Source organism: Podarcis tiliguerta (genome assembly GCF_965153285.1).
Source record: "Podarcis tiliguerta genome assembly, chromosome: 12".
NCBI lineage: Eukaryota > Metazoa > Chordata > Lepidosauria > Squamata > Lacertidae > Podarcis > Podarcis tiliguerta.
The window spans coordinates 13,277,011-13,295,615 of record NC_139545.1 but is presented as its reverse complement, the minus strand read 5'-3'; the positions used below and the strand labels follow the sequence as shown (position 1 = coordinate 13,295,615).

General features: G+C 42.1%; 1 protein-coding gene and 1 long non-coding RNA gene across 9 annotated transcripts in view; one reads left to right on the top strand and one right to left on the bottom strand.

Annotated features, from left to right (window-relative positions):
- The window catches only part of LOC310660485, a 36,862-nt gene extending 32,968 nt beyond the window's left edge, over positions 1-3,894 (bottom strand). Inside the window, exons 1-2 of one of the 7 annotated variants that reach the window (XR_014503413.1) lie at positions 3,546-3,894; positions 2,128-2,205 (exon numbers count right to left, since the gene is read on the bottom strand). This is a non-coding gene — a long non-coding RNA (uncharacterized lncRNA). The other 6 variants (XR_014503414.1, XR_014503415.1, XR_014503416.1 and 3 more) reach the window with 6 other exon arrangements.
- Positions 3,895-3,982: 88 nt separating this feature from the next.
- CDV3 (CDV3 homolog) lies at positions 3,983-17,361 on the top strand. Of its 2 annotated transcripts, none has more exons than XM_083405200.1 (5): positions 3,983-4,753; positions 7,876-7,955; positions 8,618-8,754; positions 10,127-10,280; positions 11,846-17,361. In XM_083405200.1, the coding sequence occupies exons 1-5, from the start codon at positions 4,517-4,519 to the stop codon at positions 11,850-11,852; spliced, it is 615 nt and encodes a 204-aa protein (XP_083261326.1). In that variant the 5' UTR covers positions 3,983-4,516; the 3' UTR covers positions 11,853-17,361. The 2 variants fall into 2 exon arrangements, with proteins under 2 accessions (XP_083261326.1, XP_083261325.1); XM_083405199.1 differs by having other exon boundaries at positions 11,423-17,361.
- The last annotated feature ends 1,244 nt before the right edge of the window (positions 17,362-18,605 follow it).

Sequence of the window (18,605 nt, the reverse complement as noted above, 5' to 3'; positions counted from 1 at the left end):
GTGATGGTTACTTTGGAAGTTTAAAAAAGACACCTGGAGATCGGATCCCAGGTTTCCCACATCTCACCTATTTTGACCTTTAGAAAGGGTTTCTTGGAGCTATGAAATCTCAAAACATTGTCTAGATTCAGAGAGGCCCATCATCACCATCATCAACAACAACATGTGTTTATTTCTATGCTACTTTCCCACAAAATTGTGCTTAAAGTGTCTCACAACATACAAACAGTAAGTACAGCATAACTACTAAAAATATAAAATAACAGATACAGTGGCTTGGATCCCAGACATTCTTTTAGAACACTGTAATCAGACACACACTGCCCTAGTACTGTCTCACTACACCAGCTTTCCCCAACTTGGTGCCCTCCAGCTGTTTTGAACTACAACTCCCATCATTCCTGGTGAGAGTTGTACTCCAAAACAACTGCAGGGCACCAGGTTGGGGAGGGCTGCGCTATACTACTAAATGACAATGGGAATACTTTTTGTCTGATCACTGGAAACATTCTGAGTTTAACCAAGTTTGATTTGAACACATCAATCTATTCCAAAAGAGAAAACTGATAGAATTAAATAATATAAGCAGGTTTGTAACAGACAAGAGTATTGTCAACAGCACTAGATGGAAGCTCAATCACCTTGATCCCACAATACATTCTAAGCCACACCACTAATCCTCTCAAATTTGGTGCTTGTCACACAACTCACACTGAGTCGCCCAGTACCAGTAATACTTCTCAGCTGCTTCCCATCTGTCCATCTCTCATCATGGTGTACAAAGCTCCTGTGCAGACAATCACAACCACGTCACAGTTTACAACGATGCCTTAATATTTAAATTATTTTTCCCATAGAAGAAAAAGGCTTAATTTGGATCTCTGAGGAACGTGCACACAATAGGTCCACTCTGCGGATGTGTGGGATTTGTTCCTTTAGTTTATCTAAATTCAGGCCAGGTAAACCAATGTGTAGAAAAAGCAACAGTTCTATACCCAAACAATTAATGCTTTGACGCCAATACCCTGGCATTAGGCCTTTCACTTTACTGAAAGTATGCAAGTGTTTTCACAAAAAGGAGAGCATAAATAGTAGAGACAAGCTATATAGTTGTGAAGATATGTTAATATGGCCAAAGGAGGGAGGGCAGGATACTGGATGAAAATCGTTTAAACCATACTATAATTTTCCTGGAATTCTCTGAAGAGCCCTTAGCCCTTGCTTTAGCCTAACACCCCAGGGTCACTAGCAAAACTAGACACTAAAAAGCATGGAAAGTTGTGATCCATTCTAAAGACTTCAAAATCCACAGTTGGAAAATACCTTAACTATTACCAACCAAAATGTCACAAAATTATAAGCAAGCTTTCTAGTTCTTCAGAAATCTACTTCGAGCTGGATGCTAAGCAGCACACCCAAAAAGTGGGAGAAATGTTTTCTTGATATTGACACCACAAGGCTGTACAGTATTTAGTCAGTTTTAAGGCTTGGAAGATGGAGAATGCAGACTTACCCTACACCCTACACAGCACAATCCTACATGTCTAGTCAGCAGTAAGACCTGCTGAGTTCAATGTTGTGGCCTTAACACAGGTATATACATTCCTCCAAACTACTTTGCAGACCTGCTTTGACTATAAAGCCCCAAAGTAATTTCACAAAAGGCATGAGCTTATGGGCCCAATTGAAGAATGTCTTTCTCATTCTTTCCTTGTTGCTTTTAAGCAGTAATGTCTCCACAAAAAGCACTGTCTTCAAATGCATTTCTAAACAAACTAGCAAATAGGAGCCATGTCCATACTATAAAAGAAATCACAATCTGTTGCACATAAAGTTGGTGCAGAAAAGGCTAAAAAAAAACCCAATCAAACATGACTTAAGAGATTTCAAAGAGTTGGTTTTAGAAAAAGAAATTGCAGCCTATCAAAGTCCCTGGTAGTGCTACTTATTGTATCTTACAACCTTATCTTATGGATTAGTTTTAATTGCTAAAGCCACATTCGTTACTGAACAAGTTGGGCAGAGGCATTCTCTGAATCCTAAGGGAACAGCGGTGTAGAATTTTGCTAACTGACCAATAGTATCAGGCAGTGCTCTTTTTCTAGAAAAAGAGGTGCCATAACTCACCATGAACTCCTCCTTTGTTCTCTTATAATGGCAATGGTGCCCACTTGAGAGGTGCTGGAACTGAGTTGTTGAGCTCGGCTGGGGGAGGGAGAGAAAGCCCTGGTATCAGGACAGCAGCTTACTAAATTTACCTATTTAGACTACAATCATATGCACATTACCTAGCAGAAGCCACCCCAAACACAGGTGAATCCATTTTGTGTAAATCTACTTTGTGCAGCTAAGCTTGTTGCTTTTTGTTTCATTATGACTTGCCTTTTGTGGTCGTGCTTTGTCCTTGTGTTGCTTACATAACAGAACAAAAAGTACAAGGATTAATGGTAAATTTACTTGCAAGTATCAGAAGATTACTGTGTTAATTGCAAGTAAATTTATTCATGGTTGGCCCTCACCTGCCACTTTAGATAGCATATTACACACCTGCTCACAGGAGCTTTACTCAACTTAGGTGCTGGGACTGGTAATGGGTACACTGTTTGTCCAGGACTTTTCCTTTACCTAGATAAAAATTTATACTTCAGGAAACACTTCAAGGGCACACTTAAATTGGAACTGAGACTAAACAAGTCTACATTTAATTAACCAACAGGTTTTTTGCGGCTATTGAGTCCTTCACACAATAGTGTCTGGCTTGCCAGAAGTACATATGAAAAGGATATAGGAGTCTAAGGAGACCACAAGTTTAATGTGAGTCAACAGTGTGATGCAGTAGTAAAAATAGCTAATGCTATTGTAGGCTACATCAACAATGTATGGTGTGAAGTCATAGTACCCTGGTCAGGCAACACCTGGAATACTGTGTCCTGTTCTTGGAGCCATAATTTAAGGATCTAGAGTGTGTGCAGAGGGTGGCCAAGATGATCAAGGGTCTGGAAATCAAGCCTTATGAGGAATGGTTGAGGAAGTTGGATACGTTCAGCCTGGCAAAGCAGAGACTGAGAGGAGATATGATGGCCATCTTCAAATATCTAATGTAATCTGGTCCAACTCCCTGCAATGCATCCATGGCCATTCAACCTCTATTTAGAAACCTTCAGTGGAGTTGGATCAGATGACCCTTGGGACCCTTTCCAACTCTACAATTCTCCAATCTTATGGCAACTCATTCCATCAGGCCTCCTCACCCTCAGCTGTCACCTGGGTGGAGGCATTCCATCACCCTGTCTCAGGGCAAGAGGCCTGCATCCACTTCGCAGGAGGCCCAGCTCTGCTGGCACCTTCTCCCTGTTAACTATGCCAGCTGGTCAGCACAGGAACTGTCTCTAGAAATTGGTGCTTAAACTTTTGAGATTTATTTTCCCCTGTCCTCTTGGGCGTTGTATTCCTTTTTCATTTTAAGATTGTAAGGGAGCGTATTGCTTTAATTCCTCATAAGTCGCTGCGGGAGTCTTTTTGGCTGAGGAGCAGGATATAAATACCCTAAATAAGCCAACCCCGCAGGTGAGGTTTTTCTCCCTCACAAGAGGCAAGGGGCGCAGCTACACCGGTTGCGTTTCTGCCTGTCGGGCGCAGCTGCCGAATCCCGTCAGAAGGGGAGGGCGGCAGCATCTCGAGGGCTCAACGCGCCCCCCTCAGGACGAGGACGAGTAAAAAAAGCGCGCGCAGAACCAAGGCCCGCTATCTCTGCGCTGAGGGAGAGCGAAAGATCAAAGCCCGGCCCGTAACGAACATCTGCCCGCGCTGTACTGCCTCGTCACTCCCGGAGCGCCCAAAGGCGTCGACTTCGCGCAAGCGCACTCCCTCCGCCTTCTCTCTCCTCCCACATTCCGGGCCGCCGGGCCAATCACAGTCGGGGCTGCTGACGCTCCTGCCGCACCCAAAGCTCGTCACCCAGGCCTCCTTTGCCTCTCATTGGCTCCCGGGCCGTTTGTTCCCTTTGGGCGGGTTGGCCCCGGCGGAAGGAGGCGCGCGCGGCCTCCCGCCTCTGCGCCGCCATGCCCAATAAGGTGCCACGTTAGAAAAAGCTCCTGCCGCTTGGCTCCGCCCCCCCTCCGATCTTCCCTCGCCCCCACTTTTCCTTTGGCTGTGTCAAGCGGCGGCCACCAACGTGGAGAGCGGAAGCCGCCGCCGCCGCCGCGTGAGCTGAGGGGAGAGAGAGAGGCGTCCGGCGCGCGGGCAGCTGGCGGTTTAAGGACTGTACCATTTACCTCCCGCGGAAGGGGCGAGCGACTGCCACCCCCGTTGAGGCGCACGTGAGGGCTGCTGTTGGTGGGCACCTGTGAGGGGGTCGCCCGCCCGCTCGCCTTCCCTCGCTCACTCCCCCGCCCCCGGCGCAGCGCGTCGGCTTGGTAGGCGCCCAACAGCCGTCAGGCGCGAGGAAGACACGTCCCGTCAGCCACAACCGGTTTGAACCGGAGCGCGAGGAGGAGCCGCCGCTTCTGCCGCCGCCATGGCCGAGACTGAGGAAAGGAGCTTGGACGATTTTTTCGCGAAGCGGGACAAGAAGAAGCGGAAAGAGAAGAGCAGCCGGGGGGCCGCCTCGGCAACGGCCGCCTCCTCGGGTGCCTCGCACAACGCCCCTGCCAACGCTTCTGGCGGGGGTGGGGGCGGGGGGAGCCGGCAGGGCGAGGGCGGCTCCGGGACGGCCTCCAATGCCAACGCCGCCGCGACGAAGGGGGGGATTAAGGTGAGCAGGCAGGGCGGCGGGTGCGGGTCTGAGCCGGGTGGGTTCCAGCATGACCAGTCATGGGGCGGCGTGGGGGGGGAGGGGATGGCGGTGAGAGAGAGAGAGAAGTAGGGAATTATCGGCTTCCTGTGGGCGTTGGTGACTTCCTGTCAGCAGAGGGCGCCTTCGCGGGGTCAGCCCGGCCGCCGTGGCCTTGGCGTGGGGCGCGTGGAAGTCGCACCCATCGGTCACTCCTTAACCCTCCCGGCGGATGGGGTGGGAACGAGGGCAGAGTTTAGGACTCTCGTACTTAGCGATAAGTAGATACCCGATGTGGAAGCCAAATCAATGGGCTTGAAATAGTCGTCTTGCGCCCCCACCCACGCAACCCCCGGCATGTTCTAGCTCTTTTGTAACGGCGCCGGAGTTTGCATAAACTGCTTTGTTCCCAGCGGCCTCTGTTCATTTGAGGCATGTCCGTAGTAACTGAGGCCGTGGCTCTCTCCCTTGAGCTGTGCCTTCATGCTGGCAGGCAGGGATAATTTTTTTTCCTGTGTAATCGTCCAGTCGTGCCACTGAGTGCTTACCTTCAGCCGTAGAAGTAAATGGTAATGCAACTTCTTCCGGGGCTTTTCACTGCCTTTCAAAAATGGTTCCCGAAGTACTTCATTCAGTTGCATTGGAGCTGTGTAACATGGATTAAACAGCTCTCACTGGCACATGAGGTTTTTGCACACAATGCTGCTTTCTTGTTTTATCTGGTCAGTAGCTTTCAATATTTGAGACACTGCAGTTTTTATAAAGCTCAAGGACAGGGCAGATTTATATATATCTATAAATCTAATTCTACATTTGGCCGTTGTCACATTGAGGCTCATCCTCTTGTGGTTGGGTGGCCACTGTGAGAATAGGATGCTGGACTATACAGCCCATTGGCCTGACTCAGCAGGCTGTTCTTAACCTAATGCAGTGATTCTAGATCAAATGTTTGGACAACATTGCAATGATTTTTTTAAGTTGAGGGAATAAGTTTGGTGAGAAATCCACATTAGGGAGCCATAGGTGGGCCTGCAACAAAATGCTGTGGTACGGAATTTATTTATTTTTTGGTCTCTTTCAATCCCTTCTCCCCCAACACTGAGCAGCTGTCTTCTGTCCCTGGGGACACTGAAAAATAGATTTTCCGTGTGAACCAGGAGGCCTCTCCAAGCAATCAGATGCTTCTTTCTGTCCTTTAATATATATGTGTGTGTGTGTGTCTTGTCTCCTGTTCAAGCCACTCTATTCTATTCCACCTCTTTAGAAGAGCCTGCTAAATCAGGACAAAGACCCATCTAGTCCAGCATACTGTTCTCAAACTGACCAACCAGGTTCCTATAGGAAACCAGCAAGCAGGATCCAAGCACAAGAGCACTTTCCTCCTGTGGCTTCCAGCAACTGGTGTTCAGAAGCATTCTTGCCTCCAACAATGGAGGCAGAGCAATCGCAGCTAGTAGCCATTGCTAGCCTTATTCTCTTTTAATTGGTCCAATCCTTATTTAAGCTATCTAAGTTGGTGGCCATCACTGCCTCCTGTGGGAACAAGTTAGTTTATACTATACACTGCATGAAGGAATACTTTATCTGTCCCTAATTCAGCTTCATTGGATGTCCAAGAGTTTCCAGAGAGGGGAAAATTGTCCATGCCATGCACAGTTTTTCAGATTTACACCATGTCACCTCATGTGCCTTTTCTCTAGGCTAAACCCCCACCCCCAAAAAGTTGCAATATGTTCTAATGGGAAGCTGCTGTTAGGTTCTTTACCTTCTCTCACAATGTTCTGTGCAACTCAGGGTGCTTCTTTGGGGTCCACCTGTTTTTCCCTATAGATTTTTTGGTACATACCCATACATCAAAGTTACTCTGATCTGCCAATGTGCTTTGATGGTGCTGCTTTGGCTACATAAGCATGAGCACTATAAGAATAATTGGTATGAGTATACAGTGGTGCCTCGGGTTACATACGCTTCAGGTTACAGACTCCGCTAACCCAGAAATATTACCTCAGGTTAAGAACTTTGCTTCAGGATGAGAACAGAAATCGTGCTCCGGCGGCGCAGCGGCCGCAGGAGGCCCCATTAGCTAAAGTGGTGCTTCAGGTTAAGAACAGTTTCAGGTTAAGAACGGACCTCTGGAACGAATTAATTACTTAACCTGAGGTACCATTGTATAGGTAATAAAAGATGGACCCATCTACTGAAAGAGTGTTGCTTTGATGGACTACAAGTTACCAGTCTAGAATGCTGTCCATCTGTGTCTCATTTTTTTTTGGAAGATAAGAGTGTAGATCTCCTGTTAGCAAATACTTTTCAGATCAGTATTTTCTTCTTGGGTAAGATCTGTTGGCCGTAGATAATAACTTTCCATCTGAAATTTAATCCTCTGCTTAATAGATGGCAGAAATTTAAAGGAAGACAGTGGCATGGATCCAAAGTGGAAAGCCCTTCCACTTGCATGAGAGGGTGCTGTTGCCAATTTTCTCTCCACTATCTCTAGTCCTCAAAAAGCTAACTCCAGAGAGCCAAGAAGAGCCCATTTTCCCACCACCTCTTGATCAAGCTGAACTGTGGGGTCTTTGGATCCAAACTATTTCCTGTAGACTCAAGGATTCCACTGCATCATGGGGAAACTTCACTAGTGTATGAACCCACACTTGCACACATCGTACACTGTAATCATGCCTGCCATGAAGAGGCTTGAATATATTAGGAAATAAGTACAAAGTGTTATTAAAGTCTATTCCAATAGGGCCAGGTTGGATAATAAAAACAAAATGCTTAGGCAGAAACACAAGTTATATGCACTCTTCTTTACTAGCTTAAGCTAATTTGTTAGAATTGAGGTAATCATGTATATTAATTACAAATAAGAAATGTATGTGAAATTCTCTGGAAACTTGAAATGTATTATGTGCTCCTAAAGTAGGCAGTTTACTTCATTGCAAATAAATAGAAATATTTGCATTCTGTGAGGGGTTTTTTACTATTGTACAATTTAATATCTTTTTTTGTTTTTTATATTACACAATAATTTTAGAGCTTATTGTGCTGGTTGCCTTCTGTTAAGAGCAGATAATGAGTCTACATGTTTGTCTCTCTTACAGGAGGAGGATGAGTGGAAGGAATTTGAGCAAGAAGAAGTAATTGACTACAGTGGTCTAAGAGTTCATTCCATGCAAATTAGGTATTACTGTCTAAAAAAGACACACTTGTTAAAATATAATTGTACTCATCAACTTTCTGGATGTGCCTCACTGATAGAGATATTACTTGCAGCCTCATGAGTTATTTCAGCCTAACATACAACAGCTTAATAGCTGAAGAAAAGGCACTAACAAAGTCATATCCCTAGACTTGCCACAGAATGGCTTGAAGCGATCAGCGCAATCTATCTGTGCGTCTTAGCCACTTTTATAAAATGTTTCCTTGACGTTCTGCTGCTTTGTATGGCTTAGAAAGCACTTGAATACTTTAAACATGTTTATGGGTGTTCTGTCACTTCTCAGTAATTGTCAAACCTAAAGAACTAAACTGTGGTTGTCTACTGCACTTCCTTTTGCTGGGTAATATGCTGTTTAAGCATGTCTCTTAAAACAGATATGGGCAGAATTATATTGGAATTATTTGCCTTTGCTATCCCTTGAGTTGTGTAATTCTAAATCTTTGTCCCTCCTTTCCTAACTACAGGCCCATTTTTTAAATTGCCAGACTCTGTTGATACTTTTGTATATTCACACAGGGTGGAGAACTGTACTTAATGTCATAATATGCAAAATGTGCATGGTGTCATACATTCTTGATTTACGAAAAATATGAACATGTATTTCACCTTCGTTTTTATTTCAGTGAAAAAGATGATGAAGATGGTGAAAAGAGGGAAGAGCCAAGGGATAACAGTGAAGAACCAGGTGGGGGTATGGATAAGTTGTCAGGTCCTTGGAATAGATCTGCTCCTACACAGACACCTGTTGCTGAAATTATTGGTGAGTTGTTGGTTTTTTCGCTGTTTATTTTAAAGGTATATTGATTGAAATGGCTTGTATTGGGCTTTCTGTTATTTGAGCTTCCCATTGCTTCTCAAAATTTATTTGCAGGATACAAACATCTCAGTGTTATGTAGCATGATTCATACATATTAATAAGGTTGGTCTTCTATGGAAAAAGTGAAACAAGTTGACAGAACTAAGGAGAGGGAAAGTAATCTGGTTTGTTAAAATTAAAGCATTGTTTACCAATGCAAGGGTAAGTAGTAAGTGTGTGTGATGCGGTATAGCCATCGCTCAATAGGTGTAGGGTGTTGTTCCAGCTGTACAGTATTAATACCAAGAGCTAAAAAATTCAAGCTCCCTAGGTGCCAGAATTCCTAACAGTTACTATTTGTTAAACATTTTCTTCATTTGAGAGGAAAATCATAGTATTACAGGGAGATATTGAAAGCAGTACATAAGATTACTGTTGCTTACCTTGGTAGTATACATAGTTGTATTTGCCTCTGCTTAAAAAGGATGTGCAAATATGTTTTTCTCATGCATAGCCAAGATGCCCTTATGTCCAGTGTTAGAAACTGGCATAGGAAAGCTAGGTGCCCTGTGGGTCTTGGGACCTGGGGTTTTGGCATTTTCTTTTTTGCTGCCATGCTACCCTGCAGACCAGGTGATTTGCTTGACAGTGTGGCATCTCCAGTAGAAAAAGGCCGGTTGCCAGTCACAACTGGCGCCGAGCTGTTTTTGAATGGTGATGTATACTAATAAATATTTTCTTGATGTGGCTAATTAAAAAAAGGAAGACTAGGAAGTGTCTTGGAAGCGTCTTGCCACACACAGCGCCACACGACATTTAGGTGGATTCGCATACTTCCCCCTTGCCTTCCTTTTTTCACTCAAAAAAGAGGAAATTTGAAGTTTCCATTTGTAGTTTGGAATAAACCACATTTCTCACTGTGTCTGATATCCCAGTTTGTGAACTAATTTCTGTAAGGTAACAGTTTCCATATTTGGCAAAAGCAGGGAGACAATAGTTTGTTCTGAACTGGAAATAGAAGTTTCAGGTTCTGCCCATCTGTTGAAGTAGAGACAACATTGATGTAACAACAAACCATGATTTATCATTATTCCTGAAAAAAGCAGTTGGGATTCTTTGTTTTTAAGATTAGCTTTGATAATAGGTTGCCTGCTAGCAGCACTCCGCTACACCAGATGATTTTTTTAAATCCAGACTGAATATATTAAACTGGAATATTGTAACAGGTTCATATAATAATCGAAGTATGCCAAGATGGTTAAAAAACAGCAGAGTCCTTCATATTAATCTAATTACACATGACTATTTCTAATGCTCTTTTTGTCTTATTTGCAGAAGCCCCAGAGCCAGTCCAGTCCAGTGGAGTATATAGGCCACCCGGAGCAAGAGAAACTAGAACAAGGAAAGTGCCACAAGGACCCCCAGAGATTTATAGTGATACACAATTCCCGTCGTTGCAGTCCACTGCCAAGCATGTAGATACTAGAAAGTAAGTATAGTAATAGGACTCTGCACATCTGCTTTAAAATCTCTTTCCCCCCCTAATCATTGGTTCAAAGCTTCATAAACCTGTCCACTGAGACCATAAACAAGTTTGTGGTGTTATTTGCACCAGAAGAAGCAAGTGGATTTTAATTGCAGCTATGTTATTCTAGGAGCACTGCCTGCATAAGTTTGGTCAAGAGGCTTTTAATTTGTTTTACAGGAAAATGTTCTGAGGGGTTGGGTGGTAGAATGTTGAAAGGCATGATGTGTGCCAATCCCACATAACAAATCACAGTCCTGTGTGGATCTTAAATTCAGTGTGCCATTTGCAGGACTTCAGTGCTTTTCTTATCTCAGCAGAAGAAATAATGTTATGCCTCAGAGTTGACTTGCTCGGCTAAACTACAGCTTAAGCCCTGTTGCAATTTTGTCTGCCTGTGGAACAAAGTATGTTAACAAAGATGGCATTTGCAGGACATTCATCACAATCTCTCACTAACCCTGAGATTGTGATTGTGACTGTGATCCTGAGAGCTACTTTAAGGGCTCCCAAGGCCTTGGGCGTGCTTGGTGGAATGCTTTTCTTTGATTGTCAGACACACACATACACCCAATGCCATATCACAAACTGTTTTTGAAACCTGAGCACCCCATTTCGAAAGAGGCTTTCCTTAAACCTCTCTTGGGCATGCAGAACTAGTTGTACGGTTTTTTTGGATATAGGCCAATGCTTTGGAACAGTTACTTTAAAATATTTACAATTGTTATGGTGTTGCAGTGTTCAAACCTCTGGGAGTGTGAAGTAGCATGTTTGTTTATGGCCACAGTTCAGCAAACTCAACCACTAACACACTCTTCAGCATAGCTTTGAACTTGTTTTTTTGAACAGAAGATAATCTGCTAGTGGTATTTTGAAAGCAGTTTGTGTTAATGCCATTGAGGCTTTGTGTTCAAAGAAATATCCCACTTAACATGCAGAAGCTCTTGACTCTGCCTACAATAGCCCCCTGGGTTCTGGGCCATATATCCATTCTGTTAGTGGCCCTAGCCATGGAACTTTGCAACCAAAACTAGTGTCATTGAAATAATATTACTAAGGGGCAAGTGTGTGTAAGACAGTTACTGATTACATTTATTTTCCCTTAGGGATAAAGAAATGGAGAAGAGCTTTGAAGTAGTAAAACACAAAACTAGAGGTAGGGATGAGGTTTCAAAATCCCAGGCAACTAAACTTCAGCTAGACAACCAATATGCTGTGCTTGGGGATCAGTAAAGCTGTACACACATTACAATTAAGGAATGGTTATTTGATACCTTTCCAGTCTAAGGTAACTAAACCACCTATTATGAACATGCCGTCTTATATCTGCTGGATCTACTGCAACAAGTGCAGACCTCTTTGACGTAAGTGATTTGCTCTATGGAAGTATGCTTAATTTGGTACATCTGACACTTCTTTTGGATATGAGGGAAATTAATGTAACTGGTCGAACAAGAGTCCCCAGTGTTTTGATTACTCTGCAAAAGCTATCGGCAGCCAGTGGTTATTTCAAATTTTTTTATGTTCAGATACTGAGCCTTCGTAAGGGTTGACTACCTCAGACTTGCTGCACTCATTGTGGACACCATGTGGATCACAACTTCTGGAAAAGGTTACAACTCTTTAGTGGCCATCTGAAACTCGAAACCAGCTCTACTGGATTCCTCTCAGAAATCCTGCAGAAGTCAGCCATCTGGGTTCTGATTTATTCTAAATGACAAATTTAAGTGACCTTAAATGAGCAATTTGTCCTGTGCCCCCATTTATTATTCCATCCTTTCATATGTAGCCATAACTTACTAGGAACCTCTAGCATATACCACTTTCAAAAATATGCAGTGTAGTGTTGAGCTGTTTGTTTGGGTTATGTTTCAATTTAGGTTTCCAGAAAATAAATATCCATCCAGATAGAAAACTTAGGTAGGGACACTAGTCTGCGTATATTAACTGGTTTCATCTATGTAAACTCTTTTATTTTTTTTTAAAAATGCCTTTTTTTGGCTTGAGAAATTGCAGCATAGTCAAGTAGCAGTATGGATTATGCAGACTATCCATACATTATTTTTTCTTTATTTTCAAGTGACTAGGATTTCTGTAGATTTGCATTCAATGGCCAACAAATGTCTATGCGCCCCTAGTCTGTGGAGCTCATTTTTGAAAAATTCAAGCCGTATACTTAACCTTAACAATGTATTATGGCAAGTATCAGCTGTTGGTCGCACACACTATTGTATTTGCAGGATGGAAGTAATTATATGTCTAGTGAAAAATGTCATTTGTTGTGGTTTCTTACTGGTTGAAACATGGAAATATTCTGGAAATGTGTTGCACTTATGACAGTTTTTTGTCTGTTGCCCAAAGATTAAGTGAAAACTTCAGTCAAAGATCAGTCTTCTGACCAGCTGTGTGACATTTGGAGAGATACTAGTACAATAACACTTATATGCTAAGATTTGTGCTTTGCTGTACAGTATGACACTGACCTTGAATAGAATTCAAACCAACTCCCAAAGAGATACCTGGGGTACAGAAGGTAATCCTCCCTAAATTTTCTTCTCAACTAAATCTTGATGTGGCTGCTGCTGCTACTGTGTCTTTTCAAGAGTCCTGTTGCTTTCTTGACTCTTGAGCAGGAATTCAGACATCCTCAGAGCATACAGCTTTGAGAGATGGGTAGGTAAAATACATTCATAGGAAACAGCTTTAGTTATAAACATGGGGTGACTTTGCAATTGACGACTGGCTATGATGTGAAATGATTAATGTTCTGGGTAACGAACTTTTCCCCTCTGCCTAGAATTGCATTGGCTTTGTGATCAAAGAATTGCTTGGCATAATTGAAAGAAAACGCTACTAAATAGTTGCCTTTTGTAAAGCTAGGCTACTAGATGTCCATATCACTGAAGTAAATCTACAGCTGACACCATTAGGTTGTATCTTCCTCAAAGTGTATTTCTTCGCCAACAAAACATTGGCAGGGTATTAAAGCTAAAGATTATGTGTATATGTATGTCACTTAATGACATAGCAAAAACTTAAAATCGCAACTTTGGCATTTTATGAAGGTTGTTACTACACATGAATCAAGTTTTAATATACTGTAGGATGAAGCTGTCCTTTGTATCTTCACTTGAGTTCTTGGGCATGGTCGACAAAGCAAGATAACATTGTAACATTAATAAATATAATACATGGCAATGTACATGGCTTCTGGAGTCTAATGAATCTGTACATTTAGTTATGATGCTATGTCATTTAAACTGAGCATGGCAAAGCTGATAAATGATCATGAAGCTGAAACTCGAGGTTGCAGTTTTTTATACATGACATGGGAGTAAGTTCCATTGAACTCAGCGTGGCTTACTTCTGAGTAGATGTGCACAGAATTGGGACTTCAAAGCAGCTGTTGCTAATGAAGAGTGATATTCGTTTAGCTTTGTCTGGTTACTGTCTACCTCACCCATATACTACTATTAAGAAAAGCCACAAACTAATGGGAAGTAGCAAGTAAGCTGATTGCTTGCTATGGTGAGGAACTAGAAGTGCTGAGTTTTGTAATCAGAGCCGCTGATTACAATCACTAATCCCAGTTGGACAGCCTTCTGAAGTCCTAGATCAGGGGTAGCCATTGGACATGCTGGCTGGGACTGATGGGAGCTGGAGCAGCATCTTGTTGGCTGCCCATTCCTTAGAGTCTGAAGCCTCAAAGAGAAATATTTCACATAGAAGAACTTGATTCCATTGGCCCAGTACACATTCACATTCAACTACTGTTAAAAACAAACCCTGGTTTAATGTGAGTGTACAGCACACTGGTGCACAATGCTGAAAAATTATGAAAAGCTCCACCAACGGTTCTTACCCATTTCTCTGCAAACAATGAGCAGTAACCAAGATTCTTAACTTACTGCTTAGAGTGCATTTCTGGGGAAACTAATCCCAATCATTGGTTCAAGCATCTTGAAAAGTCAAGGGCCTGGCTTGTTTCCTGGCAGCAGCAGATGTGAGGGGAAACAAAGCATATTCACAATAAACCAGTTTTAACTATGGTTTAACATGACATGTAAATCAGGCCATTGAAGCACTAGGCCTCTGAATTGTCTCTTTAAGTCACAAATGTTTTCCAAAACCCAAGATACAGCTCAAAGAAACATGTCATATAGTTATTTTCATACTGCTGAATCGCTTTTAGGACAAAGTGTAGTCCTACTTCCTTGGTAGGCCGAAATGCATAGAGGCAGTCTGTGTGAAGTTGCTGGATCCTTATGTATGCCTATTTTACCTATATGATGGGATACATCCTGTTACAGAACTGCTTTACAGTTTATGATCCATAGGCTTAAAGGAAAGGAAGATTAATTTAGGCATATCAAGATTGGAAGTGAGTAATGGTTCTTTCTTGACATCTGTTGCCAGTTCGTTATTGGTAAACTTTCATGGTGAAGTTTTAGTTATTAGCATGAAGAATCTGGCCCTGCTTTTTGTTTCTAGCAGCCACACACTAAATTTCAGAAACGCCCCAACAGGAACATTTCTAGTATATGTGCTGCCGAAGCGAGCACAAATAGGAACATTTCTATCCCTGAAATCAAACCTTGTCTTGTGCAATCCATTTTCTATTTGTGTTCCGGTAGCTATTCTGTGAATGGACGTAAGACTGACTTTTGGCAGAACGTGCACCATATTTGTAATTGGTCATAAAAATATTTAGTTGTATTACTGCATTATTGACACTTTATAATGTTCATGACATCATCTTGTTCAAAGCAGGCGTAATAGTTGTAACCTATTCAGTAAAGCACTTGAAAGCCAACTTCATGCAAAGAAAGGAATGTGAGGGTCAAATAAGCCAGGCTTAAATAAAATCGGGTTTTAATCTGGACTTTTGATAGCATAACAAGAAATATGTGTTGATGGTAGAGCTTTTTATTCCAAACATGGTTGGATCATTTTTAATGCATCTGTGATGCATGGTAAAGAGATCCTATGGAGGACTGGGTGTTCATTCCATGGAAGCATTAGGAGTGCCTGAGAGCCTTTGCATCACTTCTGTACAAATGCTATAATGGTGTGGTTGCAATGCAAGCTTTATGCAGATGTGGCTCTAACAGCAGCGCTCACAAACTTTAGGGGGTCATGAGTGCCCTTGCACTGCTGGTGCATCTGCTTGATACCTGTATATTTGGAGTCTCATTTGAATAGGAGACTATGTGCATATTGCCCAACCTGCATAGGCCCAAACAGCACAATTTTTACTCCAAGGACTTGGAGGTATTGGGTTCTACATGCATAGGCTCCCATTCAGATATGAGATGCAGTATGTTAGCATCAGGTGAGCAGGGTCATTCCTCAGCTTCCCACCACCACCTGTCAGGCTGTACTGTTAAAGCCATGTCTGCATAGACAGTGTCTTCTATATACTCTTAATACTTGACTTCAGTGGGACTTGTATGTGGAAAAGTTTAGTGACGAGGCCTTAGACTGCTGTATCCCTGATAATCCATGTTATAGCTGAAAGTGTGGACTGCTGCAAGTAATGTTAGAAGAGTGAAACAAAATCTGCATTATTTTGGATAAACTGTGCCTAGGCCTAGATAACTATAGAGTCAGAATTGATAGTTTTCATGAAGCTGTTTTTAAAGCAAGGTAGGCAAAAATCCAAGTGCAAAAATATATGCCACATTGAGTAGGCTTCTTTGTATAGTTTTATTAGCTCAAAAGAGCCCACATAAAGAAAAGTTGATAGTAAGCATTAAACGAAACTTTCCTGGGGAGTAAGACTAAAAGGTGCAACATGTAAAAGAATTCTATCCTGGAAAGCAATATCCTTATTTTACATAATACCTACATAAAAGTGCCCAGGAATTGATTCACTTCATCCTTGAGGTAATCTTGTCCCAAAGCACTGGTGCAGCTATAAAACTGCATTTTTATTCAATGTGTCTGAAACAGCACAGATACTAAAAAGGAACTGCAGAAAAATACTTGAATTGCTCATAGAGGATTCAGAAAATTCTGAAGAATAAATCATACCAGCTCTATGTGCAGGGGTGGGTGGCTTGTATTTTTAATGATCCTCCACATTCCCCATAAGTAGAAAACAAAAATATATAGGGTGTTGCCAGGCCCTATATGAAGCTTCATATAGAGGAGAGTATTTGAAAAGTGCACCCAACCTGTAATATGAACTTTAGAATTCTGTCATTCCTATTCTGCCAAATCTGTAGAATAGTTCTCAGAGGAAAGTAACAATAGGAAGAAATACTTTAGGATGATGTATTATCTCTGCAAATATGAACCTCCAGAGCCTTCAAGCTGCGATTAGGTAAATGGGGGTTACTAAAATGAAAGATTAGTTACTTCTAAATATATATAAAGTAACTTTAAGAACTAAAAAAAGTTTGACATTTCTATTAGAATATGAATTACCATAAACGTTGCTGGTATATAGACCACTTGCTTCGATTTAAAATGTTAACATACTTGCCAAAGGCAAGTCCATGAACATCAATGAAAAGAATCTGATCCCAAACCATTGCAAGGATGAAAGCATAGTCTGCTGCAAGTATGGCATAGGAGTGGATGGAAGTCTTGTTGTGCCTCTGTTTTCTAGGCTGTAAAAATAATGCTTCCCTACCTCACAGGGGTGTTGTGAGGCTGACTTCATTGTAAAATGCTTTTGAGTTTTCCTGATGGAAGGTGCTATAGAAGTGCACAACATATAACTAATCGGCCAACATCTGATGGCTGATTCTGTCACCTTATTCAACTTTTTCATTACAGTATTTTGCTACTACTATAGAAGGCTTCTTTACAAAACATTATTTAAATGTATGGATCATGTAACAATGGACTTTGCAAGAAGGCATGGTTGAGTTTTCAATCTTTATGCATCCCCTTTCTGGTTTTATGTGATTAACTGTGCAGCTCTAATTGTATTAACAAGGTTTTTGGGTTTTGCATGGAAATTACTTAAGATCAATTATCATTATTTTTTTTTGTAAACTCCCTGAATGAAATAAACTTATGTTCACACTGTTTGTTATCCCTCTGGTATGATCTACTGTTTTTAAGTGTATGTTTAAAGCCAGGATGGGGGAACATGTGGCCCTCGATGTGTTCCTGGGACACACTCCTACCACCCCTTGCTGGTTGATCATTCTAGTGTTAATGAGAATTAGAATCCTAACAACATTGGGGGTAAGGTCACAGGTCCCCCATCTCTGGTTTAAAATAAGGATCTGTCCATTGTTAACATGTGTCTTAACACCCCTTGGTCATACTAACTACATAGCGACTTCTGAACTATGAAACACTATTTTCCTTTAAGAACGTAAGAGCCCTGTTCATCAGGCCAAAGATCCATCTAATGCAGTATCTTGTTCTCACAGTGGTTAGGTAGTCTATGGGGTGGGGGGAGTCCCTCCAACAGTCCAATTAGGATAAATGGCATGGAATGTTGAGAGGACCTGCTTGGCAGAATGAATCTGGATGGTTGCATAGGAAGGAGGGAGAGTGGCTTACAGATCTTAAATTTTGTAGAAAGAACCTCAAAGTATGAACAGGTCATTTCCTCTCCAGCAGAATAGCAAAAAAGGGGGTAAGGGGGAAAATGTCCCTGGTGACAGAAGCGAGTGCTGTCAAAATAAATCAATGGAAAATCAATATATTAAGGTGGGAAAGCTGATTTCACTTCCAATAAACCCAAGATGACTGAACACAAAAAAAGGAATGGGTGGTGGTGGAATGGAGCAGCTGAAATCCTGAACAGAAGCATTCTACCCAGCAACATTTGGAAAGTGGGATACAATACGCTATTTCCTCCCCTCAAAACTTGTTCAGGTTGCACTAGCTGAGTCTTTTTCAATCATTACTCTGCGAGTAGCAAGCAGTTTCCAGGGCACACCTTTAGCCTTGCTCTCACTGTCAAATGGCTCCTGGCTTCCCATCTGTTTACTGCAATCAGCAATGAGATACCTACATGGGGAACCTAAAGTACAGCCCTTTTGCTGCTGTCGATTATTGCCCTTAGCCCATGGGAAGCCAGAAGAACACAAGAATCAGGAAACATTTAATGTCTGGTGTTTTATAATTTTTTTGTATATGCTGTAAGCCACACAGCCAGATGGGTGGGGTATAAATAATAAAATTACTATTTATTAAGTATGAGGGCAGGGGGCTAAAGGCATGGTCCAGCAGTCTCTTGTTGCCTCAAAATGCAAATAATGACTGAATAGGGCAGGGGCTAAGAAAAGTTCTGCACCCTCCTATGCTTCTTATTAAACATAC

What these genes read in the sequence shown, in the direction of transcription:
- CDV3 (XM_083405199.1), top strand. Translation starts at nt 4,517, where the DNA reads ATGGCCGAGACTGAGGAAAGGAGCTTGGACGATTTTTTCGCGAAGCGG. An exon ending in CGACGAAGGGGGGGATTAAG is followed by an intron (nt 4,754 to 7,875) that starts GTGAGCAGGCAG and finishes TCTCTCTTACAG; the next exon opens with GAGGAGGATGAGTGGAAGGA. An exon ending in GTTCATTCCATGCAAATTAG is followed by an intron (nt 7,956 to 8,617) that starts GTATTACTGTCT and finishes TTTTTATTTCAG; the next exon opens with TGAAAAAGATGATGAAGATG.